We start from the raw sequence: 25597 nt of genomic DNA on the forward strand, positions 1-25597 counted from the left end.
CCAAATCAAAGGGCATTTATTTTATTTTACAATTATTATTTTGTTTAATTAATACATTAATCATTCAATCAATTACATCAAACTAGCCATAAAGATCTGTCATTGATTTCAATTAAAGTAATAAAATTATTGAAACTGAAATAATTTACAAAACCATGTCATTAATATATATTTTAATAAGACTAAAATAGTCTGTCATGAAGTGTTTTATTGTAATTAGGCCATTTAATCCTCTCGTTCTGAAAAAAAAATAAAATAAAATGTTGACTAAATTAAATGCCTGGATTTTCTTCTTTCATTTGTTTTTAAATGTGATTTAAATGGATTTTTTGTGACTAAATTTATGTTGACTTTTTTTTAGTAGCAAATGAAAAAATAGTGTTTAAAGATTAATAAGTCAAATTCAAGCCTTCTCATTGTTGACGTTATTTTCCTGAGCAAGTTTTGTTTTTAAATGTTATCGTTTCGATTTGTTTTCTTATGTTGTGCGCAGTTTTCCGGTTCACTGCTTGAATCCACGCGGGGGCGTGTCTTTAGCAGTGACGTCAGCAGCCCTGCGAGCACAAGGAACGATTGGTTTTTTGTGACTCAACACACACCCGTGCCCGACGACTCCAAGATTATTTTCGTCGCCGTTGTGTACATTTTAACGTTCGATGACCGAAACAAACTTTCAACTTTCGACGTCGTTCGCTCGTCTCGAAACGGAAGTTCTTTTTTCGGAGGCAACTTGGTGTCGTTTTGCGAGTCGATTTGAAAGAGTCGCTCGGAAAGCTCGCTTCGGTCCGAGACGTGCTCGCCGCCGCTCGTCGTGCGCGCGCCCGACCGACCACGCTCATCACTCTTGTTTTTGCGCTCGATCTCGTGACACGACAGCGAAAGGCTCCACGCTCCCTCTTGTGTTTTGCTAGTTTTGTTTTCTTTATCGACTCTTGCGGAGGTTCTTCCGTCTTGTTGTGGGTTGGTTTCGGGATGAACGCGATGTCCCGAGTGCACGCGAGCGCCCTGAACGCAACTTCGGTGCCCGTCGCCGCCGTCGCGGCGCACGGCGTCCTCAAGTCGTTGCTGGAGAATCCCGTCAAGCTCCCCTGCAAGCAGCTCCACCATGACGGTAAACAAACATCTTTTTTTTTGGCACAAGAACATCATTTTGCAGTATAAAGTCACGTTTTGGCTGCGTGTCGCTTTGATGAAACGTACGTGCACATGCACTCGACAAAACTTGATTGAGTGAGTTCATGTTGTTGATTTTGTTTTATTTTTTTCCCAAAGTGTGCCCTTGCTGAGGGAATGCATGCAAATAAGAAGAATATCATGATATAATTTGTTGCATTGTGATGGACTCTCATGACACGAAACGTTGCTTTCGAGTCCGAAAATAAAACATGTAGGTTGCACAACGTTATGTCACAAACGAAAGCACGGCGGCATGTCTCGTCCTTGATGTTTTTTTTTGTAACATATCATCATTATTATGACGAGTAAATTAGATCAATAATTGTCCAAATATGTAAAAATACATTAATGATCAAATCATCCGATTATTTTTGGGGGTGACATCAAAAAGGACATTTTGTTATGACCAATTAAGTTATCATCGTTGTCATTCCAAATCAAAATAATAAGTAATATGTTGGCAGCATGCTTGCGTTTCAAACATTGCTTCTTTTCAGCTCTTTATAATGTGCATACAATTACTAACTTCTTCCTTTATATCCTGTTTGTAACAATTACTTTCGTCCTAGTAGTATTCCTGAAAGTAACTTTCCTTTTCGAAACTGACCCACATCTCAACTATTTGACACGAAAAGTGTGCTCGTAAATGACTGTTAGTTGCATTAACTCTTCTCTATAATCACTTCCTTGTACATGAAAGTACATAAAGAAGTATTCCTTCTGCTGCAGTGATAATCCTAAAAAAATAAGTTTATTTTAACTTCTGGAAATGAACATTTACTTTTGGCAACGATTACAGTTATTAACTAAGTCTATATGTTACTTACATAATTTATCCTTCAGTTTAATATTACTGATAATAACTTACAGTAATCCAAAATTGAACTTCCTTATTGTAACTTCTTAGTCGTACCAGTTCTTTGTAATAATTTTTCCCGGTAGTAACCTTTGTTTAAAAGGGAAGTCAAAATCCACCCCAATAAAGAAAATCAAAACTTTACAATAATATGTTCAATGTGCCCCCAAAACATTGAGATCTGTAGAATATGAATGACATATCAAAATGCACCTGTTTTGCACCGTCTTGGGCGGCCATTTTGCCATTTGTTGTCGACTGAAGATGACATCATAATTGCTTAACCCCCAATCACGGCTCAGCTTGTGACATGTAACATGACCTAGCTCAGAAAAAAAAAAATGGTGAGCCTCGATTGAGTATTATCTGAGCAACTATGATGTCATTTTCATTTTGACAGCAAGTTTCAAAATGGCCGCCCCCTGAGATGGAGCCATATTGGGCAGGTACTTGCCCTCATTTCAAGGTATGCGTTCTTTTGGCTGCCGCTTGTGGTTGTTTACAATCAGGAACTAGTAATGTACTCATACTGGTTTGGAATTGAAGGATTTGAATTGAAGGTGTTTTCATTAGTTTTTTTGTTTTGTTTTTTGTTTTTTTGTGGTCAGCGTTTGTGGAGAAGGAGAAGAATCTGGAGGAGGAGTACAGCCCACCGCAGTCGGCCTTCCTGGGGCCCACCCTGTGGGACAAGACGCTCCCGTACGACGGCGACTACTTCCAAATGGAGTACATGGACCTGGAGGAGTTTCTGTGTGAGAACGGCATCCCCACTAGCCCCGCCCCCCAGCAGCAGCAGCACATCGCTCTCGGGGTCCCGCCGCCGGTCATCCGGGGCCCGCCCCCACCGCCGCCGTCTATGATGAATCTCAGCAGCCACGCCGTCTCTTCCATTCACAACGCTTGTCTGCTCAGAAACCCCAACAACAGGCCTGCAGGTACGTTTGCATTCAGGATGGACCGCCCCCCCCCCCCCCCCTTTTTTTTTTTTGTACTTTTCCGGGAACCAAAAGTTCCTGCTAATTGTCTTGCCTTTGTTGTTTGACTTGGAAACGTATCCTAGCAACAGAGCACCCCTTGCGTGCATTAGCTTGATTAGCATAAAGCATTAGCATGTTAGCAAACATTCTTAGCCTATTAGTATAATCGCACAAGTCATTTTTTCAATGTTTAGAAAAAGAGAGAAAACTCAAATATCGAAACTCGATTCAACTTTTGTCGATTTTTTTTTTTTTTTATTGATATCATGACACAAAGTTAACTCATTCAGTCCCAAAAACATGTAAACACGTTTTTTAATACTTTGTCCTTCACTCTCAAAAATGTTTTTGTTTTTTTAAAGTTTTTTTTTTTAATTATGCAAGAGCATACAGAAGGCTTTGATTCAGCTTCTGACATGGAGAGGTGTCTTAAAGCAATGGTAGTTATTTAAAAAAAAAAAACATCCATCAGGTGGCAGCAGAGTATAAGAGATCAACCAGGACCTTGTTGCAACAAGCTCTTTTTGACATTGTTTTCACCAGGAATGTGAATAGCGATGAAACTTGGCTATATTCTAATGCTAATTGCTGCAAAATGGAAACAGATAGAAATATACTTATTTTCCCTGATGAAATCTTTCTTTTGGTAGGTTCCATGATTTGATAGCAATAGAACACAATGTTATTTGGGCCTTTTGAAATCAGTCAAAATCCAGAAAAACAGCCAGAAGGTTGCTTCAGTCAAAATGGCTGCCAGTCAATGAGTTAAACAATTTTATACTAATGATTTATGCACACTAAAAACAGATGGGTCAAAAATAACTCAATTTTGGTGAAAAATTGGACCGACCCACTACATGGGTCAATTTGACCCAGTTTTTGATTTGTATTTTTAATAAGGGTGTCATGCTATTAAAATTATTAATCATAACTAATTGCATGAATTCAATCGTTAACTCACAATTAATCATAGGTTTTATATCTGTTCTAAATGTATGCTAAAATGTACACAAATGTTTTCGTACTCTTGTTAATATAAAAGTGTGGAATTTTTTTTTAAACTAATAGAAATATGGATCCCTAGAGAATCTATGACTCGTCTCACGATTAGATTCGATTCCGATTTTTGGGTGTGTGATTCGATTCAGAATCGATTTTTGATTCCAAATGGTTGGATTGACAATGATTTCTGTTTCAATCTATAGATGTGCAAAGAATTGTCATGATCAACTCTAGTCTTACATGCTAATGCTAATTAGCGTGCTACTCGCGGCATTTTTATCGTTAAAAAAACATAAAACGACTATTCATACAAAAACGCTTCAGGAATGTCAACAGAGAAGCATCTTAACATTACTCACCGGCATGATAAAAAAACAAAAAAAAAAAAAAACCACACTGCCCCTAAGTGGCCAAATCGGGTACAACATGAACAGCGTTTCCCAGTACACAAACAAGGGCAAGACGGTATCAAATCATTTCAGATTTTGGGGACATTTAAAATCGATTCTGAATCATACTAAATGAGAATTGACTTTTTTTGGCACACCCCTAGTTGTAGCTACTGTTAGTGTATGTGTTTTTATTGAATGTGAATTTAAATGGAATGTGTATGCGTGTTATGTTACTGTAAAAGTGTTTGTGTGTGATCTGTATGACTTGAAACGTGCGCGTGCGCTTTATTATTCCGGAAGAAGTCAAGTTTAGGTGGTGGTGGGTTTTGTGTTTTTGCTGACACCAAATAGCAACAGCGCCACCCAGTGGGCTTGAGGTGCTACATTCTGTTTTTTTGTCAGCCACTCTGCTCAGCAAAAAAAAGACTTTGTAGGTCGACTCCACAAACACAAACTCTGTCTGACTAGCGTGAGCGTGTAACGTGGAATGGTTGCCTTAACGGCAGCCATCTTGTGCGGCGAGCTGGTGAGGTCACAGACAAGCTATATAATATGACAAACGCTCTTTGAAAACAAGTTTCAAATGAGTACAAAAAAGGTCACCGGTTTCACAGGTGTGGACAGGTTTGAATGGAAGGCAGAAGAAAAGTGAAATAGGTAAAAAAAAAAAAAAAAAAGTGAGTTTAGGATTGAAACCGGTTGAACAGATTTAATGACGTACAAGTGAATGCAGGTTTAAATTTGTCCCACTTGTTAAGCTCGTAAATCCTTGTCAGCGACCTGAGTCAGATTTTATTGTTTGATGACTTTCTTCTTATGACGTGTCCTTGTAACCTGTCAGATTTGAGTTATGCCTGCAGAAGCGCTTTGGAGAACACTTTGCATCTGTCGCCACCTGCTGGCCGCAGTCTGTCACAGCATCAACTTGCTCAATATGCACATGCAAATGTTGTGGCAATAAAAGAGGATGGAAAAAGTCTTGTTGTTGTCCTGCAGGTCTCCCGAACTTCAGAAACACGCCGAGTCCCATCGACCCAGACTCCATCCAGGTTCCGGTGGGCTACGAGCCGGACCCGGCCGACCTGGCGCTGTCCAGCGTTCCGGGCCAGGAAGTGTTCGACCCGCGCAAACGCAAGTTCACGGCCGAGGAGCTGAAACCTCAGCCCATGATCAAGAAGGCTCGCAAGGTCTTCATCCCCGAAGATCTGAAGGTAATTTGGAGCTGGTGCTCGTTTGCCTGATTGGATCCGTTTTTTAATGGATTCAAAATCACCAGGTGGCTTTTAACAGCTTTGATTCGAAAGCAGCTTTAAACTGGTGTCAACGTGTTCAAACGTGTAAATGTGTTTAAACTGCTCTTGAAATGAAGGCCGGTTTGAATGGAAGACAGGTGTCAGCAGGTCTGGACTGGTTCTAACAGACAAGTTGAATCAGTTTGAAACAGAAGGCGGCTTTTAATAGGAAGCAAATTTCAACAGTTGGGAGGCCTAATTGTGTTTACATTAAATCTGGCTAAAACGGGCTTAAACTGACTGCAGGATTAAACATGTCTGAACAGAGTTGAAACTAAAGTCTGGTTGAAGCCAGTTTAAACATGAAACAGATTTAAACTTGAGTCAAGTTGAAACCAGTTTAAACATGAAACAGGTTTAAACTAAGTCAGATTGAAACCATTATGAACATGAAACAGGTTTAAACTGAAGTCAGGTTGAAACCAGTTAGAACATAAAACAAGTTTAAACTGAAGTCACGTTGAAACCAGTTTGAACATGAAACAGGTTTAAACTGAAGTCAGGTTGAAACCAGTTTGAACATGAAACAGGTTTAAACTGGAGTCAGGTTGAAACCAGTTTGAACATGAAACAGGTTTAAACTGAAGTCAGGTTGAAACCAGTTTGAACATGAAACAGGTTTAAACTGGAGTCAGGTTGAAACCAGTTTGAACATGAAACAGGTTTAAACTGAAGTCAGGTTGAAACCAGTTTGAACATGAAACAGGTTTAAACTGAAGTCTGGTTGAAACCAGTTTGAATATATAACAGGTTTAAATTGAAGTCAGGTTGAAACCAGTTTGAATGTAAAACGGGTTTAAACCAAAGGCAGGTTGAAACCAATTTTGAAGAGGCTTGAAGCGAAGGCGTTTCTTTGAAGCTGTCCCGATGGCCCGTTGTGGGGAAGTGACGTCGCTTCTGTGGTTATCTTTGAGCAGGACGACAAGTACTGGGCCCGGCGCCGGAAGAACAACATGGCGGCCAAGCGGTCGCGCGACGCCCGGCGCCTGAAGGAGAACCAGATCGCCATCCGGGCCGGCTTCTTGGAGAAGGAGAATTTGGCGCTCAGGCAGGAAGTGGGCGAGCTGCGCAAGGAGCTCGGACGCACCAAGAGCGTCCTGGCCAAGTATGAGGCCCAACATGGCCGCCTGTGAGGGCCCTCGTGCCCGCGCACACACACACACGCACACCCCCACTCACACACACACCTCCACTCCACAGTCCTGATTGGCTTGACTCATTTGCAGGTGAAGCAGCAAGTGGCGCGAAGGCCCCCTTGGAATTGATTTTGGCATCTGTGTGCATCCTGGGGACATTTTTTTTTTTTTTTTTTTTTTGTATTTTAGGGCAGGGTCACAAATTCAACCCCCTCAAATTCACTCAAAAGTCAAACCAGATGCAAAAAAACAAAGTTGAAATTGAAAAGGAAGTCAGCCATTTTACTTTCTTTTACTTCTTCTTTTGTCGGGCCTCGTCAGCGCTTTGCTCCGCCCCTTAATGGAGTCCAGCCAATGAGAGAGCAGATTTGTCTTTGCTGTACCTCCCTTTCCCAGCATGCACCTGTGCACACGTGCGTGCGTGCGTGCGCGTCGCTGCCTTCTGATGTCCACCTTTTTTTTGTGTGTGTGTGTGTGTTTTACTATCTTCTCAGCAGTATTTTTATACCACAAATATGGATGTGGCTACAAAGAACAGAAAATGCCAAAAACACACACAAAAACAGGATTTTGATCCACAAATCGGTTATTTTTGTAACGCTTTTGTTTTCTTTTCAAGCTTTGACAGGTCATGAAAACAGGAAGAAAAAAAATGAACCCAAAGAGAACACATTATATATATTTAGGAAAATATTATATACAAAATTCAATAACAAAATAAAAACACATTTACATAATATATTTAATATATTTTATAAATAAATGCTTTGTTACAATAAATGCATTACAAATAATAACAAAAAACAAATGGAAAATAATTATTTTATTAAACTATTTTCATTATTTTTTGTGCAAAAAAAAAAAAGTTTCCCTTCTGCACAACTTTTAGCTCCGCCTTGAGTTAGCACCAGCTAGCACTTTAGCAGTTAGCCTCCAACCTGCAACAAGTTGTGACATTAAAAAAAAAAAAATCTAACATAATTCCATCCACAAACATATTCAATCATTGAATTTTGAATTTTACTGTCAACAAAGCAAACATTTGCTTGTTGACCTGACATTTTTTTTTTGATCTTCAGTGAATTATTAGTGCAATAATCCTTTGACAAATTTTGTACTTTTTTTTTTTTTTTTTGTGCGTAGCTCAGTGCTGACATGAATGTATACTGTCAAGTATTTGTGTGTTACATGTTAACTTTAGTACAGCAGACCAAAAACTAAACCTTTTCAAATTGAAATGTTTGTATACTGCGTTGTTTTTGTACAGCTGTGGATATTTTGTGGTATATGTTTGGGTTTTGGTTACACGACTTGAAGCACTACAGTATTGCAATGCAGTCAAATGAAGAATATACATTTGAATACAGTGAACCCTTGTTTGTCGTTGGGAATACTTTCGGCAACCATTTGAACCGTATACGGTTATTTGAAAGGCTTAAAAAACAAAACAAAAAAAAACTTTCTGGCCACCGTTTGAACTTGAATGAACCCTGACGAAAAACGAATAACCTTGCAATAACCGGAGAAACATGAACAACATATGTGACAATATTCTCACATTAGTGAACAAAATAAACAATTAGTAAATAATGAGCCGCGACAAAACGGGGGTTCACTGTATCAAGCGTCCGTCAGGGCGACGATGCATTTACACGGGCATTATTAAGCAAGCTATATTTCTTTTTCTCCCTGCAGTTTGTATAGTTGAAAATACCTCAAAAGAATCCAAATTGAATCACCAAATGAGGGCACTTGTTAGAAGAAAGACTTTGTTTGGCTGTAGTGGGGCCTCTGAATGTAATCACCCGACATGGAGCACTTCTACTGTTATTGTTTTGTTTTTCTTTCCTGAAGGTGTAATTTATCTTTCTATTCTCTCTGATGTTTCTATGCTCAATTTACTTTATTTATCCTGATTTACACATGTACATGATGAATAAAAACAAATAAAATGTCGTCTTTTTTGCCTTGAAAGTCGTCCATAGATTTTTTTTTTTTACGTTTTAGCCTCGAATAAAAAGTTTAGTATTATGTTAAGACAAAAATGACTGAATATTTTCAGAATATAGTTATTTCGAATTTGTCCATCAGACTATGAATGATTGTGATGGGCTGCCAGGTTGCATCTCGGTCGCCTGCAGATGACGTCACGCTACAGGATTAATTGGCTGGAAATGATCCAGTGACGTCAAACGGAAAGAAAATATTAAAGATGTCATTTAAATGCTTACATTGAGTGAGTGAGTGAGTGAGTGAGTGAGTGAGTGAGTGATAAAAAATGTACGGACTGAAATTGTAAAAACGTAAATAAACCTAGAAATATAAACGCAAAATATACTCAATACATAATAAAAACGATAAATACACAAAATAATTGTCTCACTTTAGATTGTTAATGTGTTCCTATCATTAAGACTTTTTTTTTGTTCTTGTGATTTATTTGTGAACAGCTAAAAAAGAAACCAAACCGAAGTTGTTGGTTTTTTTTTTGTTTGTTTGTTTGTTTTTTACATCACTCACACAAGCTTACATCATGTAAGTTATATGGTAGAAACGAAACCGAACTCCGTTGGCGCCGCTGTACTGACGTCACCGACAAGAACAAAGGCGCTTCAATATATATATATATTTTTTACTCTTGAAGTATCATGCTTTTATATTTTTAGGTTTATTTACATTTTTACAATTTTAGTCCATAAATGTTTTTATTTTGAACAATTGTAAACGGACAATTTCCGCCGGACAATCCTGTATCATGACGTCATCTGCAGGCGCCCCGATACAACCTGGCAGCCCGATCACATTTTACACCGACACCGGAATTTCACTTGGCTCAATTCAAAAGAAATCAAGACAGTCCTCGAGACAAATCGGAGAAACGTTGTGATGGTGATTTCCTATGCAGAAACGCTGCGCCTGGGGGGGGAAAAAACACCGGCTAAGTAGTCAGGTAAGTTGGGAAAAAATTGATTTTAGATGACAAGAAATGCGATCTCAATCCGGTAGTATTTCGCGTTTGGCAGTAACACGAACTATTGTGACGTTTGTCGCTCTTTGATGATGTTAGGATAGACGAACGTGATATTTCAACCTGATTTCAACATACAACGACGTTTTAAAAAAATAATGAATTGTTCTCTTCACATTGTATTAAAGTAAAATAAAATAAAACGTGTCACACTTGGCCAAAACAAAGTTTGATTGACCTGGAGTAGGAAAGGAACATTGATGACCGGCAGGTGGCAGCATCCTCACAGAAACATTACAGGATTGTTTGAAGAACAAAACAAGTTTCACGATGTATTATGCATCGTTAAATTAAGTGAAATAATTTATTTCAAATACATAATAATACAGTTGCGATGCAACAAAAGATTAAAAATTGTTTTTGTTAAAAGATATTAAATGTGCAAACTAAAAAAATATTATTGACCTTTTTTTTATTATACATAAAAATCATCATCCATCCATCCATCCATCCATCCATCCATCCATCCATCCATCCATCCATCATCTGAACCACTTATCCTAACCAAAATGATGATAATGTATTTAAAAAAAAAAAAAGTTGTTCTGAAAAGTAATTTGATGAAAAATGTCACACAATTAAGTTATTAAATGTTAAGATTGAAAAATAACGATTGTTAATTGAAATGAAACAAAAATAAAATACAATAAAATAAAAATGTGATTTAATTGAAATGGTCTGAACTCAATTATGACTTATGAGTAGATTTGAAAAAAAATGCTAATGTAAGATAATAGTAAAATGAGCGTGTGTGGGTGTGTGTGCGCACGCGTGTGTGTGGTGTTCTTAGTTACTAATATGAGAAATATTACATAAAGGTCATTTTGAGGACATGAAAGCAATATTTGGTTAATCCTTTTTTTTGAGCTTGAAAATCAGTGAGCAGCAGCTGGTCCGCAAATTAAAACTTCCCTGCTGTTTGCTGATGTTTTCTATTTTTCGCATTTTTACATTATTATAAATGACTTTCTCATCCCTGTCAAGTATTTTACTTGACCTTTCCAAAGGTCACTCCAACCAATCAATTCAATTCATGTTGAGGTCAATTGAAATATAAATAAATAAGTAAATATTTTGGAGAAAAATAATAATTGTAAAAAAAATACTTTATTGAAATATCCCAAACTAAAAATGTTAACTCTTCTCAATTAAAAAAAAAAAGGTACATTTATTCAAAAATAAGAATAACATTACATTAATTATGAATGAATATAAATACTTAATTAAAATAAAATTAAAACAAAAAACTGCAACAAATAAATGCATTAAATTAAAAATATTAAATTTTTGTGAATTGAAATGTAATTAACTCCTGTTTAATCAAAACGTTCAGAAAACTGACTTATAAATAGGTTAGGTTACATAATAAATAATTGTAAATAAAAGTAAATAAGAATTTTGAAAAATATAATTGCATTAGAAAATGATCAAATAGATTTATATATAATAAAATAAATCACAAATAAAATTATTGTATTTTACACATAAGTCAAATTTAAGTCAACATTTAATCAAATTGAATTATGAATATATTCAATACAAATAAAAAAATATTCAAATGTAAATGATTTATTCATTGTTTTTGGAAAAAAAAAACAGAATTCCAACTTTTCGATATTCCATTATAGCTAGTAGACATAAATAAAGGTGATAGCCGGAAAATAATTTTGGTGATCATCAGGGGCCTTTAATTCATTTGCACAATTTTCTTGTGTCGAAATATAAACCACCGCTTCATATACTTTTATAAAAATGGACATGAAAGCAAGCGTCCTGAAACGGGATTACGTGTGATGACATCATCATCATCATCATCATCATCATCATCATCATCATCGCCACCGTTCCAGAGGTTTGCGTGTTTGTAGCCCAACAAGGTCCATTCGGGTTTACATAAGCCGCCGACGACGGACAGACAAAAAAAAAAAAAAAGCACAAACTCATTTTTAATACGCTGCTAATACTCTGCAGGCAGAAAATAATCCACAAACATGGACGATAGGCGTAGGCGGATAATTGTGCAATTCCTCTGATGGATGATTGACAGGCCGCACTGGGCCGCTTTACGTAAGAGGATTTGGCGCGGTCGTTGCACAAAAAACTTTTACTTTTTTTTCATCCTTTTGTCCTTTTAATCCGCCTTTTTATCCTTTTTGGAATTTTGTCTTTTGAGCTCGCTTTACAATGAAGACAGATTCAGCTGTTTTGCCTTTTTTAATGGCAAAAAAAAATTAATCCATTTTGAGCTATAGATGTTTACAATAATAGCTTAAATTGGACACAAAATTGAAGGAAGTCATTTTTTGATTAGCTTCAAATCAGTTAGATCACTTTAGACTTTTTTTGTCGTGTTATTTTTAACTATTTCTAGCTAACTTCTAGTCGGTCTTCATCCTCATTTATACTGTAGTCAGTATTGTGACATTCTAGGACTAGCTTTTTGGCTAAGATGTGTAAAACGTTTTTTTTTCCCGCCTTTGTGAAGTGCATTTTCTAGCTATGTTAATAGTACGTTTGCATCGGCTAGCATTCCGACGAATACCTCAGGCTCTGAAATGTGGATACTTCATGTGCTAGTTTTAGTGTTCTAGCCAAAATAACAAAACTTCTGGTCTTTTTATTTAGTTATTATTTATTTTATTATTTTTTTTTAAACAGTTATTCTGTCAAAAAAACTTCACAACATGCTCGCTAACCTGATAGCAAATCTTAGCTTTGGCTAGCATCATGACAAAAATGCAGAGGAGCTGAAACATAGCTAAAAACAGATGCTAGTTTTACCTGTCTGGCTAAAATGGAAAAAAGTTCAAGTTGTTTCTTTCACCTAATCATCAGTTAAAAGTTAATAATCTGTCAAGAAATCCTCATTCGCAGTGGCCAGCTCACATGCTACTTTTAGCATTTGATACTTCACGTGCTAGTATTAGTGTTCTAGCTTAATTTTTTTTTTTTTTTTTTTTACTCTTTGAAACGCTATTCTGTCAAGAAACCGTCACAACATGCTCGCTAACAGCTAGTTTTAGCTGTCTGGCTAAATGGCAAAAGTTCCAAGTTGTCTCTTTCACCTAATCGTCACTTAAAAGTCAATATTGTGTCAAGAAATCCTCATTCGCAGTGGCTAGCTCACGTGCTACTTTTAGCATTCAGGCTAAAATGACTGAAACCTCTAATCATTATTTTATAAAGACACTTGTGTGTCAAGAAACTTTAATAACATGCGAGCTCGGTTACTAGCAAACTTTTGTATCGGCTATGACTGCGACAAAGAGCTGAAACGTGGCTAAAACACATTCTAGTTTTAGCTTTCCAACTTGTCATTTTTTCTCAGCAATCCTTATTTAAAGTCAATTATGTGTCAAGAAAGCTCCACAACATGCCAGCTCAGTTAGTAGTAAATGTTTAGCATTCTGCTAGCATCACGACAAACATGCACTTGCTGGTCTGTTTGTGATTGGCCCAACATAATCCAGCATCGCTAACCGTCAGTGGTTGGGCTAACTCGTATGCTGAATGTGAAGCTTTTGTTAGTAGTGGGCGCTAACTCACAAATCCGACCAAACACGCCATTAGGTGAAAGGGATTCACCTAATCTTTATTTAAAAGCAGTCTCAGGTCAATAAAGATAAACAATGTTGTAGCTCGGCAAATGGCTAGGCCGGCGCCAAAACGTGTCCAAATATGGTCACTTCCTGGTCCGCTCTTGATGGTCCAACAACAATCCAGCAGGAGCTCAACTCAAAACCCGCCTCTCAAATTGAGGTGCCGGGATTTGGAAACAGTTGAAGGGGATTGTGGGAGTTGTAGTCCTTGTTTTTCTCAACAGGCCGAGCGAAACGAAAACCTGGAAGAAAATAATAAGAATCATAATAAGCAGGAAGTTTTTTTTTCACGTCATATAATACACAAAAGGAAAGACGATTTCACCAGCTGTGATGATAATTAATCAGATTTCAACGTGATGGTAATCTCCTAATCTGATGAGATGCTCCCGTGTATCGTTCCTACTTGATGTTCCGCTTGCCCTCTTATTGGCTACTGCAACTGCCAATCAGGATGCAACTTATAAAGTAATCGTCGAGTTTTAGAGATACGAATGCTGAAAAGGGATAGATTCTTACAACATCCACCTTCCAGCAACACAATAATAATTATTTATCACATTAATGTTGACAGAAATCCCCTATAAAAGACCTCCCCATTAAATTACCTCCCCATCCTCATCTTGCAGTATTCCGGACATGTGGCCTAGCTGGCCAATCATCAGCATTTCTTGTAATGTGGTCTGGTCACATGGGTTGCACGGCCAATCTGGTGAAGTTATAAAATGAAGGTGGGTGTTTTGTTTTTTTTTTTTTGTTCAAACTTTAAGGACATGGGAAGAAAACATGGTGGCAGTGAGAAGTCAGCCCAAGATCTCCAACAAAGTCATCCCAGTCAGTTTTCAGGAGCTGTTGGTGAGAGCAACTTTGGCCAGCACACAATCGAAAGCAGAGAGAGACTGTCGGAGTTAGCATTTGAGGTGAGTGGGACCTTGTTGTGGTGGGAGAACGGGAGGACAGGTTTCAGGTCTACGTTGGTCGATCCCACACTCCGCAGCCTCCCTGGTGAATCTCTTCGGGGATGCTAGAGAGGAGGGTCCGTCAGGAAAAGCAATGCGGTTTTCGTCCTGGCCGTGAGAAAGATTTACACACTTGGTAAGGTCCTCGATGGTGCAAGGGAGTTGGCCCAACAATCGTTCGACATGTTTTGTGGACCTGCAGAAGACGTTTGACCATGTCCCACGGGAATTCCTGTGGAAAGATGTTCCCGGAGTATTGGGTACTAGAACTCTTAATATGGGCTGTTTGGCTCCTGTACAACCCGTGTCACTGATTGTCGGCAGTAATTTGGGTTTCCAGTGGGGATTGGACTCCACTAAGACTGCACTTTGTTTCGGATTGCATCTCTGCTTTTTTGCAGATGATGTGGTACTTTGTGACTTCATCAAAAGCCGCAATCTCCAACTCTCACTGGAACGGTTCGCAGCTGAGTGTGAAGCAGTTGGAATGAAAATCAGCACCTTTAATTCTGAGACCATGGTCCTCAGTCAGAAGAGGGTGAAGTGCCCTCAAGTGCTCCTCAAACAGGAGGAGTTCAAGTATCTTCGGGGTCTAACAGTCTTTGTTTTTCTTTTTAAAGACAAAAAGGTTTTGTTTACCTTGACGAGTTTCGGCCGTCGACTGCCGCCTTCCTCAGAAGCTAACCATCTTGATGTCTTGTTCACGAGTGAGGGAAGAATGGAGCGAGAGATCGACAGGCGGATTGGTGGAAGGGTCTGCAGTGATGTGGACTCTCTATTGGTTTGCTCGTGGTGAAGTCAACTCTCGATGTACCGGTTGATCTTCGTACGTTCCTACCCTCAACTTAGTCTTCAACTGTGGTCTTGAGCAAAGAACAAGATCCCAGATACATGCGGCCAAATTGAATGTACTCCGGCGCTCCTTTAAGGTAGGCTGAGACGCTCAGTCACCCACACTGCTCCTCCACGCTGAGAGCAGATGGAGAGGCCGGTCGAGCATCTGGTTTGGGTGCCTCCTCGACACCTTCTTGGTGAAGAGTCCCAGCCACGCCCCATGACCCAGGACACTCTGGATCATGGGGCGTGGCTGGGACTCTTCACCAAGAAGGTTAGGGTTAGGGGGGGTTGGGTTTCCCAACCCTAACCCCCATTCCCAGAACAACTGAGAGATTCTGGATCGTCTGTGTCTCCCAGTTTTTCTGGGAATGCTTTGGGATCCCGTTGGAAAAGCTTGATGAAGTGACTGGGGAGGGGGAAGATTGAGCAACCCTGTAAAACTGCTTCCCCTGCAACCCAACCCCGGAGAAGCGGCAGAAACTGGATGGATGGATGGATGGATGGATGGATGGATGGATGGATGGATGGATGGATGGATGGATTGTAACTTCAAGAATATGACTCTCCCTGGACCCAAAAAGCTCCAACGCTTGTAATAATTGTACGTAAAATATTTCTCCAAACATTCCCCCACCCCACTCCACCCCATGGTACCCCCGTTTTCTAACTACTGGTCAAGAGTGATTTCATCTTACCCGCCGTGATGTGCAGCAAGCAAGGCGGTTGCGAGCAAACCGGCAGCTGAGAGGATGCGCGCGGCGTCCCTCACACCAGGGTGCTCCTCTTCTCGCGATCTCGGCTCAGGTCGGGCGTCTGCGGCTCGGCCGCGTGGTTGGGCTCGTAGCGGGCGGAGGCGGGCGAGTTCTGCATGACCACCAGGCGGATGGGCGACTGGCTGGGTGGCGGCGGGGCGTTGTCCGGGGCGTACTCCTTGGTGGGGTCCTTCCCCCGGCAGTCGTACAGGATGCAGGAGATGAGGAAAACCAGCAGGAGGATGACATAGCTGGCCACCAGGATGATCAGGTTGAGCGTGACCGGGTCAATTTCCAGGTAAAATTCCATGAACCCCATGCTGATGCTTCATAGCGCGACCCGAGGGTCCTGATGGTCCTGGTGGTGGTGGGGTGGGAGGTGTCCGGGGGGCCTGCCGGAGATGAAATGAGAGCGGGATGAAAGCAGCCAGCGACAGCCGGCCGGGCTGGACGGAAATTAATCCGACCTTGGATGTCAGCGACCAATGGTTAAAGCTGCTCACTTTTTAATAACTTAAGCCACGCGGACGCTCGCCGTCAGGCTGCTGGACACGCCGCGCGATGCAAAATGTTTCCTACTTCAGTTTGGAGGAATGTGAATCATTATCAGGTTGAATTCACCGACTACCCGTTGTGTAGCAGAATGCCTGCCACATTTTACTTTGCCAAAGTGTTTGGACGAGGGGTGGCCAAGTTCGGTCCTCGAGAACCCCTATCCAGCCTGTTTTCCATGTCTTCCTCCTTCAGCGCAGCTGAATATAATGATCAGCTTTGCAGAAGCCTGGTAACGATTCTGATCATGAATCAGGTGTGTTAGTGGAGAGAAACATGGAAAACAGGGGCTCTCAAAGACCGAACTTGGCCACCCTTGGTTTGGACTAATATTTCCCAGACCACAGGGTAATGTCGTCGTCAAGACTACACCACCTGAGATCTTATCGAGACGTTATCGAGACTCTAGAGCAGGAGCAGGGGTGGGCAGTCTCGGTCCTGGAGGGCCAGAGTACTGCAGGTTTTGGAGGTTTCCCTCTTCCAAAACAAGCTGATTCCAATCAACAGGATCGTTATCAGACTTGCTGATCATATATCAGCTGTGCTGGAGAAGGGAAACATCCAAAACCTGCAGGACTCCGGCTTTCCTTGCCCACCCCTGGTCTAGAGTATCCTGAGACAAGACCAAGACTTTTGGAGGTCAAGACTGTGTAGTTCTCAGCAGGAGGTTTTCATCCAAAGCACCAGTTTGGAACCAAGAATCGGAGAAAAGAAGCTTTTTGTCGGTGAAAAGCAGAACGGTGACTTTGCCGCTAACATTTTCTGCTTTTGCCGTTCGTGTCGGCGCAGCTGTTGTTCATCAGCGGGTCACGTCAACACGTGAGCACACGTCTTCCAGATGGACTCCATGTGGGGAGACCCCCCCCCCCCAAACAAAAAATTGTGAGTGAAGGAAGCCTTCATCACAGGAAGTCCAAAATCTTGTCCAATAACACAGGCAGGAAGTAGCGCCATCTAAAGGACATATCCGCACCTGCAAAGGCTGCTGAGCGCCCCACGAGAAAGAATACAAACATTTCCATACAATAATAACCTGGCACCATGGATATTAGACTTGAAACCAGGACATACCACTAGAGGGAGTCGGCCACGTACCACACAGAATCAACTGATTCGAAGTCATCCCTCCATGGAGGAGGCACCCGAAAAATGGGGGCTCCCATTCTTCTGTAGCACCGTATGAACTTCCTGTGTTGAGGGTGGTGATGGTGGTGGTGGTGGGGGTGGGGGTGGGGGGGGGGGTGGGGGGTGGGGGGTTAGGGGTGGCAGGGGTGGTGGGTTATGCGTGTGTTTCCAAAAAGCGTTTAAATCCGTCAGCACACGAGCAGATGAAAAGGAGCAGGATTCGAGAGACACTGACGGAAGGGCCTCTCCCAGGGTGACTGGACCTTTTTGGGTGGGGGGGTGGGGGCGTTTGGGGGGGCAGAAGGAAGAGAAGGGAAAAAAAGAACAATTGTCAATATTTTATTATCTGAAATTAAATAATGTAATCAATCAGGTAAAGAAATAAAAAGCTAGGAAAAAGGACTAATAATTTAATGGACATTTTTAATTATATTTATTTTTAATGTTGTAATTCATAATGTATTAACCAATTATTTAATTAAATGTGTATATATTAATGCGTATCTAAAATCAGAAAATACCGTTGTAAAAATATTTCGAAAAAAAGGAAAAACAAAACAATTGTCAATATTTTATTATCTTAAATTAAATAATTTAATCAATCAGGTAAATAAATAAAAATATCTATAAATAAACTGTTTATTTTTTATGTTATAATTTAAATTGTATTATTTAATTAAATGTGCCGTATATAAAAACTATTTAAAATCATTTAACAAATAATTGAACAAGATGTCAAGACATTTTAATTAGTTTTAAGAAAAGAAAGTTACATTTGTACATTCAAATATACTCGCAAATGCGCCACTTTGGTTTTTTTTTGTTTTTTTTGTTTTTTTTTCTCAGAATATTGCCCCCAACCTCGACAAAAATATATTTATACATGACACTACTATGCCGTCGTACAAATAAAATGCTTCAAATAATTGGTTAATTTATTTTAAATCATGAAAATAAAAACTTAAAAAAAAAAAACTTTTACATACAGTACATTAAAGTTTTAAAAATTTATTGAATAATTAGTATATTATAAATAAAATGTCAAAATATTACAAATAATATATATTTACGTACACTATCAATTTAATGTGATTTATATGATTAAATAATTGAGTTCATTTGTTTTCAATTTTTTGAAAAATCAGCACTTTAAGATCTTTGGTAACTTCGTAAAATAAACATTTTACATATGTATTTAAAATTTTGTATTTACACATTTTATTAAATATCTGGTTAATTGATTGTCATTTAAGTATAAAAAAAAATTCAATTGAAATATATATATATATATATATATATATATATATATATATATATATATATATATATATATATTGTGGTTGTACAGTACCTTATGTAGTCTGAGCCAGCCCGCCTGCCTGTTTTCATCACCGATTTGGGGGGTGACCCCGCCCTCCACCGGGGGTCAAAGTTGAAGCTTCGGGCGTGGACGAGCAGCCAAACGTCTTCCTGTCAAGCGGCCGGTCCCTTTCATCCAGTCTCCTTGCGTGCCAGGCCTTTTCCGCCAGGGAGTCTGGGGGGTGATTAGTTTTGGGGAGGGGGGCACGGGGGGTGGGGGTTGGGGGAACTGCCACTGTGCTACACCTCAGGAAGGGAGGGCACAGATGGGATATCCCCTTCCAAAGAATCCAAAGTGGAGGAATTGTACTTGACTTGATTCCGATGAGGCGCTCTCGTGGGTCACTTGATACTCGTTCAACAATGAGCGTCGTAAAAATGATGCGTTTGAATGTGAGATTTGAATTGTTTACATGTCAACTGTTCACAGGACAACTGTTATGACGTCACTTCTTGTTAACTTCCCAGAAAAAAAAAAAACGTCACATGACCAGCACGCTGCTCTCGGGTCAGGATAAAGTTAGCTCGCTCAAACCGCCCGTGAAGCAAAACGAGACCACCCCCGTTCATTGAACCCCCAAACACACTGGCTGCCAGGCAACATAAACATATCACAAACACAAACTTCAGGTGACTTTATTCATAGAAAAGCATCCAGTATTGCTGAAGGACATCAATAAATAAAGCAGTTAAAAAAAACAACAAAAAAAACTAATTTTTCTGAAAGACTAATAATAATAATGATGATAATAATCATAATAAACATGAAAGTTAACTATTCTGCTGGCATTTGTGCGTGTTTACATAAAAAAAAAATAAAAAACAAACATTTGTAATACCAAGTGTAGGCATAAGATCTTAAATTAATATCTGAGCGCCTGGTACACACACGATGATCTTTTGCCGATTTTTCTGGTGTAGTACAAGTGTAGTCGGGTATTCACACTGACAGGATATACAAAGCAAAACGAGTATGCCAACTTTGATTGGAAAGTAGAGAGAATTGGGCTCAAAAATGGTATCGAAAATAGATTTATATGATCGATTTATATTTATTTATTTTATTTTATTTTGTATTTTATTTATTTATTTATTTAATATGATTTATAATGTATTAACCAATTATTTAATTAAATGTGTTATATGTAAAAACTGTTTAATTGGTTTTAAGAAAGTTACATTTGTACAATCAAATATGCTCGCAAATTTGCCACATTACAAATTATATATATATATATATATATATATATATATATATATATATATATATATATATATATATATATATATATATATATTATAAATTTGCCACATTTGTAGTAAAGCAGGGTGGCGTTGGCAATCGATAATCGAAAAAAAAATGTATGCATCTTAGGAAACTTGCAACTTTTGTGTGACTTTTTTTCCCCCCCAAAAAATTCAGATAAACAGTTCAAAGTACCATTTCTCCTCAAGTCTTAGCAGCATTCATATTCTAACCTCCACTCCTGAAACGTTAATTTTAGTTATGTATTTTTCTTTTCCCATACAAACTTGTATACTGAGCTCATTGTGACATATTGTCTGCTGTTTGACCTCCTGACCACAGGAGGCACCGCTGAGTAAACTAAAAGGTTACTTAGACTGCTGGAATGATTCATGCGATTGAGTCCAGAAGACGTTCTTTTCGATTTACAGTTGGTCAAAGTCCTTCACATTGTCCAACGTCCAATTGAGTCTCTTCCTGCCAGTGATCGAAAAATTTCTGAGTCAACATTTGACATTTTTTCCCCCCACAAGAACTATAAATGAACGTGCGGCGTCTTTAGTATTCTTGGGCGCCCACGAGATTGGCCTGGCTCTCCCGCCTCGTCCGGTCCCTCTTCCCGCGAGCTCGGAGCCTCCAGCAGGCGGCGCTGGCTCCCAGCAGTCCCAGGCCGGCCCCCAGCAGCGCCAGGCCCAGGACGGAGATGGTGGAGCCGTGCGAGTTGAAGGCATAGGCCACACCCGTCACCACCGCGCCGGCGATCAGCGCCACCACGCCAAAGGGCACCGTGCAGCGGTAGCACGACATCTCGGCGCCCCCGGTGGCCGCGCTCAGGAGCTGCGCCTGGTCCATGCGCGGCGCCGTGACGACGATGCCGTCGCCGTCCTTGGCGCCCGAGCTCAGCTTCTCGTAGGAGAACGACGTCGGGTCGTCGGTGGCTTCCGGTGGGACCGACTTGCCAGCCAGGAAGAGGCGGGACATCTTCATCAGCCAATTACAGAGCACCTGGGTGAGCAGAAAAGTTTACATTTCACGAGCTTCCACAAAATGGCCGACATTCATCCAACAGGATGCGTGTGAACCGCTTTAGTTTTTGGTGTCCTGTGTCATGTACTCTACTTTAGAGGCATCCAATAATCGGGCTCAAAATCGGTCCGATTATCGGTATTGTGTTTATTCTGCTTTGGAAACATCCGATAATCGGGTATTTGCTTGTCAGGACTCAAAACTGTTGTGTGTGTATCCTGCTTTTTCAAATCTGATAATCGGCCAACTATGATTGGAAGTGGGAGATCAATCTAATGATCGGTACATGTGCACCCCACTTGAAAAACAATCAATTTGCTTGCTTTGATTGGAAGAAGCACGACTCAAAATGGGTCTTATTATCAGCATGTAAAATGTGTTAATTGGGCCAGTTTTAGATTTTGATTCTAAGAAATTGGGAAACAAAATCGGTCTGATTATCGGTATGTGTTATTCTACTTTGGAAACATCCGATAATCGGGTACTTACTTGTCAGGACTCAAAACTTTCGTGTGTGTAAACCTGCTTTTTCAAATCTGATAATCGGGCTCTTTGATAGGCCAACTATGATCGGAAGTGAGTGATCAGTCCAATTATCGGTGCGTGGAAGTAGCACGACTCAAAATGGGTCTGATTATCAGCTTGTAAAATGAGAGGCATTTGTGAATCGGGTAAATTTTAGATTTTGATTGTAAGGAATTGGGAAACAAAATCAGTCCGATTATTGGTATATGTGTATTCCACTTTGGAAACATCTGATAATTGGGTATTTGCTTGTTAGGACTCAAAACTTCTTTTGTATGTATCCTGCTCTTTCAAATCTGATAACCGGGCACTTTGATCAGCTGTCTATGATCAGAAGTGGGAGATCAGTCTAATTATCGGTACGTGTGCACTCCACCCCGCTTAAAAAAAACAATCATTTTGCTTGCTTTGATTGGAAGAAGCAAGACTGAAAATGGGTCTGATTATCAGCTTGTAAAATGAGAGACATTTGTGAATTGGGTCAATTTTGGATTTTGATTGTAAGGAATTAGGACACAAAACCGGTCCGATTATCGGTATGTGTGTACACGGCTTGAGAGAGATCCGTTTAGCGGCCATTTGTTGATTTTGATCGCCTGATTATCTGCATGACATCCATTTTATCGGGCCTTTGTTGGTTTTGAGGAGGGAAAATCGTGATTCAGCTCAATTAAACTTCTTTACAAATGTGATCATCGGGTATTTGTTGGCTTTAATCGGAAGAGGGAAATCAATCCACTTTGCGGTATGCGTGTACCCTGCATTAGAGTAAATCTGATAATCGGGTCTTTACTTTGATTGTAAGGAGTCCAAATCGGTCCGATTTTTGGTATGAATCTAACAAACATAATTTCTCTATAAATATTTTTTATGATTTATTTTTATTTTTTGGTTGGGGCGGGGTCATCTTCATCAGCCAATCACAGAGCATCTGAGTGCGATCACATGGCACGCACGAAACCAATTGCAACCATTGAGCGAATGGGTTGAAAAACGATTGATTCTCCTTCAACTAATACTGCAACTTTGTTCATCTATCTATGCCAGCGACGTATTGTGACAAGCAGAACAATTCTTTGCTCTTCCACTAGGTGGCAGAAGGCCCACAATGAACCATCAAAGTGACATTTTGCATCAAGTCTTTGCTCACGTCTTTCCAAAAGACATTTGAGCTGTTTTCATGAGTGCAATCACAGAAGAAGAAGGTGATTGATAATCAATCAACTCACAGCTGAAGTGCGTCGTCCTTCATCTCGCCGTCATCTTCCTTCTTCTCCTTCTTCTTATTCTTCCCTGTTGCTTTCCACGCGAGGTCCCGACTAATCCAAACTCAGAGTGAAGATGACTATCAATAGAAAACTGCCGCCTCCTCCTCCTCCTCCTCCTCTTCCTCCTCCTCCTCCTCCTCACAGCAGCAATTTTTAACTCTTTCCTGCCTTCAATTTGATCATGTGGACCAGTAGCACTAATTGATCGGATTATGCCAGCTCACAATAGTTACATACATACAGCAATGGGTACTTTTTGGATTGATTGATTGATTTTTATTATGGGTTATAGAGTTAGATATATTATTAGGCACAATATATTATTTTATTTATTTCATATATATATATATATATATATATATATATATATATATATATATATATATATAATTTTTATATTGTTATAGGTTAGGTTAAATATATTATGTATTAAATATTTAAGTAAAATATATTAACTAAATTAAATAATATTAATTAATATAAATATTTTATTTATATTGTAAAATAATATATATTTATATTATTATTTTTATATTTATTGTTATAGGTTAGGTTAAATATATTATGTATTAAATATTAAATATTTAAGTATAAATATATTAAATAAATTAAATAATATTAATATTTTATTTATATTGTAAAGTATCCATCCATTTTCTTGACCGCTTATTCCTCACAAGGGTCGCGGGGGCTGCTGGCGCCTATCTCAGCTGGCTCTGGGCAGTAGGCAGGGTACACCCTGGACTGGTTGCCAACCAATCGCAGGGCACACAGAGACGAACAACCATCCACACTCACAAGCACACCTTGGGACAATTCGGAGCGCCCAATTAACCTTCCATGCATGTCTTTGGAATGTGGGAGGAGACCGGAGTACCCGGAGAAGACCCACACGGGCACGGGGAGAACATGCAAACTCCACCCAGGAAGGTCCGAGCCGGGACTCGAACCGGAGACCTCAGAACTGGGAAGCGGACGTGCTAACCACTCGACTACCGTGCCGCCAAATTGTAAAGTAATATATATTTATATTATAATTTTATATTATTGTTATAGGTTCGGTTAAATATAGGTTAGGGGTTAGGTAAAATATATTATTAATTAAATATTAAATATATTAAATAATAATAATAATAATAATAAATATTAATTAATTAATTAGTGTATATATATATATATATATATATATATATATATATATATATATAAAGAGAGAGAGAATTCTTATATTTATTGTTTATGTTAGGTTAAATATATTATTTATATATTAAATATTTTACTATAAATATATTAAATATTAAATTATTAAATTAAATAATATTATTTTATATAAATAGATTATTTTACTTAGTTTTGATATTATATATATTTTATATTTATTATTATAGGTTCGGTTAAATATATATATCAATAGTTACATACATACATCAATAGACTTAGACGTGACTTTATTGATCCCTTTGGGATGGCTCCCTCTGGGAAATTTACATTTCCAGCAGCAATACTTTTTGGATTGATTTATATTAAAAGAAAATGTACAGGAAAATGAGTTAAAAGGAAAATGAGATTTTGAAAAGTTTAGCCTAAGATCCTGAGAGTTAAGAGTGTGGTAAGATAACGACAGCTTTTGGGGGAGGTGGAAGCGGTTTTTGAGGGTCTGTTGGGTGGTTGTTGTGCAACAGCTGTAGCGCCTCCCTTGCGGCCAAAACGTCAAACGGGTCGCCAGCCGTTGTGAAATTTGTCCTCCACATCGCGCTGCTAGCATGCATGCTAGCCTCTGTCCATAGAGATAGAAATGGGTGGAGCCTGTTTGTTGGGGGTTCAAGTGACTAACCGAAGCGAATCCTGCATTCCGTGACATGTTTTCCATCCAACCGGGAACATCTGGAGCTGGTTCTTTTTTTTTTTTCACGTTTAAATCCTCAACGGGCTTTGCCTGTGCTGGACGAGAAGTTGGAGAGGAATCCGGGGGGAGGGGCCCCGAGTGAGCCTTTTGATCCGGGGTGAGGTCAGGGGTCAGCTCATCTACAGCTGGATCGTCAATGGAAAATCACACTGTACTCATTCGGGAGTTAGCAACGAGTGAATGAAAAAAACAAACAAAAAACAAGGAAATTATTATTATTATTATTATTATTATTATTATTATTATTATTAGTTTGCTCCTACTGAATGGAACTTGTGTGTGCACGCGTTGGCCTCCTGGGGGCAGTATATTCCAGAATATCCGCTCAGTGATTGTGCACATGTTGCTGGCCCGTCTCAGCAGCACCTCAGCTGCACTAACACAGATTTTGATCTTCTTCACACAACAAAAATGCACAAAGTCAATGAAAATTGCATTGTATGGGACACAATATGGTGGATGGCGAGTCGTGGATCAGTTTCCGTAAGATGGACGAATCGATCCTCACCGGATTCATTTGCGGGTCTCCGTGGAGACGACATCAACAACAGATTTTTGTCTGGCGCACGTTTGCAGGACTTTTC

At 39.4% G+C, this 25597-nt stretch overlaps 3 protein-coding genes across 4 annotated transcripts; 1 reads left to right on the plus strand and 2 right to left on the minus strand.

Annotated features, from left to right (window-relative positions):
- Nucleotides 1-587: 587 nt before the first annotated feature.
- hlfb (HLF transcription factor, PAR bZIP family member b) lies at nucleotides 588-8805 on the plus strand. 2 transcript variants are annotated; one of them, XM_077503296.1, is made up of 4 exons: nucleotides 588-1111; nucleotides 2641-2967; nucleotides 5400-5614; nucleotides 6610-8805. In XM_077503296.1, exons 1-4 carry the CDS (start codon nucleotides 973-975, stop codon nucleotides 6826-6828), a joined length of 900 nt encoding a protein of 299 aa, XP_077359422.1. In that variant the 5' UTR covers nucleotides 588-972; the 3' UTR covers nucleotides 6829-8805. The 2 variants fall into 2 exon arrangements, with proteins under 2 accessions (XP_077359422.1, XP_077359423.1); XM_077503297.1 differs by having other exon boundaries at nucleotides 591-1111; nucleotides 6613-8805.
- Nucleotides 8806-11521: 2716 nt separating this feature from the next.
- smim36 (small integral membrane protein 36) lies at nucleotides 11522-16463 on the minus strand. The gene is made up of 2 exons (XM_077503453.1): nucleotides 15950-16463; nucleotides 11522-13700 (listed from the first exon to the last, which is right to left on the minus strand). Exon 1 carries the CDS (start codon nucleotides 16323-16325, stop codon nucleotides 16020-16022), a length of 306 nt encoding a protein of 101 aa, XP_077359579.1. The 5' UTR covers nucleotides 16326-16463; the 3' UTR covers nucleotides 11522-13700; nucleotides 15950-16019.
- Nucleotides 16464-20357: 3894 nt separating this feature from the next.
- LOC144004930 (transmembrane protein 100-like) lies at nucleotides 20358-23189 on the minus strand. The gene is made up of 2 exons (XM_077502646.1): nucleotides 23069-23189; nucleotides 20358-21293 (listed from the first exon to the last, which is right to left on the minus strand). The coding sequence occupies exon 2, from the start codon at nucleotides 21273-21275 to the stop codon at nucleotides 20847-20849; it is 429 nt and encodes a 142-aa protein (XP_077358772.1). The 5' UTR covers nucleotides 21276-21293; nucleotides 23069-23189; the 3' UTR covers nucleotides 20358-20846.
- Nucleotides 23190-25597: the final 2408 nt, after the last annotated feature.

Source organism: Festucalex cinctus, chromosome 17 (genome assembly GCF_051991245.1).
Source record: "Festucalex cinctus isolate MCC-2025b chromosome 17, RoL_Fcin_1.0, whole genome shotgun sequence".
NCBI classification, from domain to species: Eukaryota; Metazoa; Chordata; class Actinopteri; order Syngnathiformes; family Syngnathidae; genus Festucalex; species Festucalex cinctus.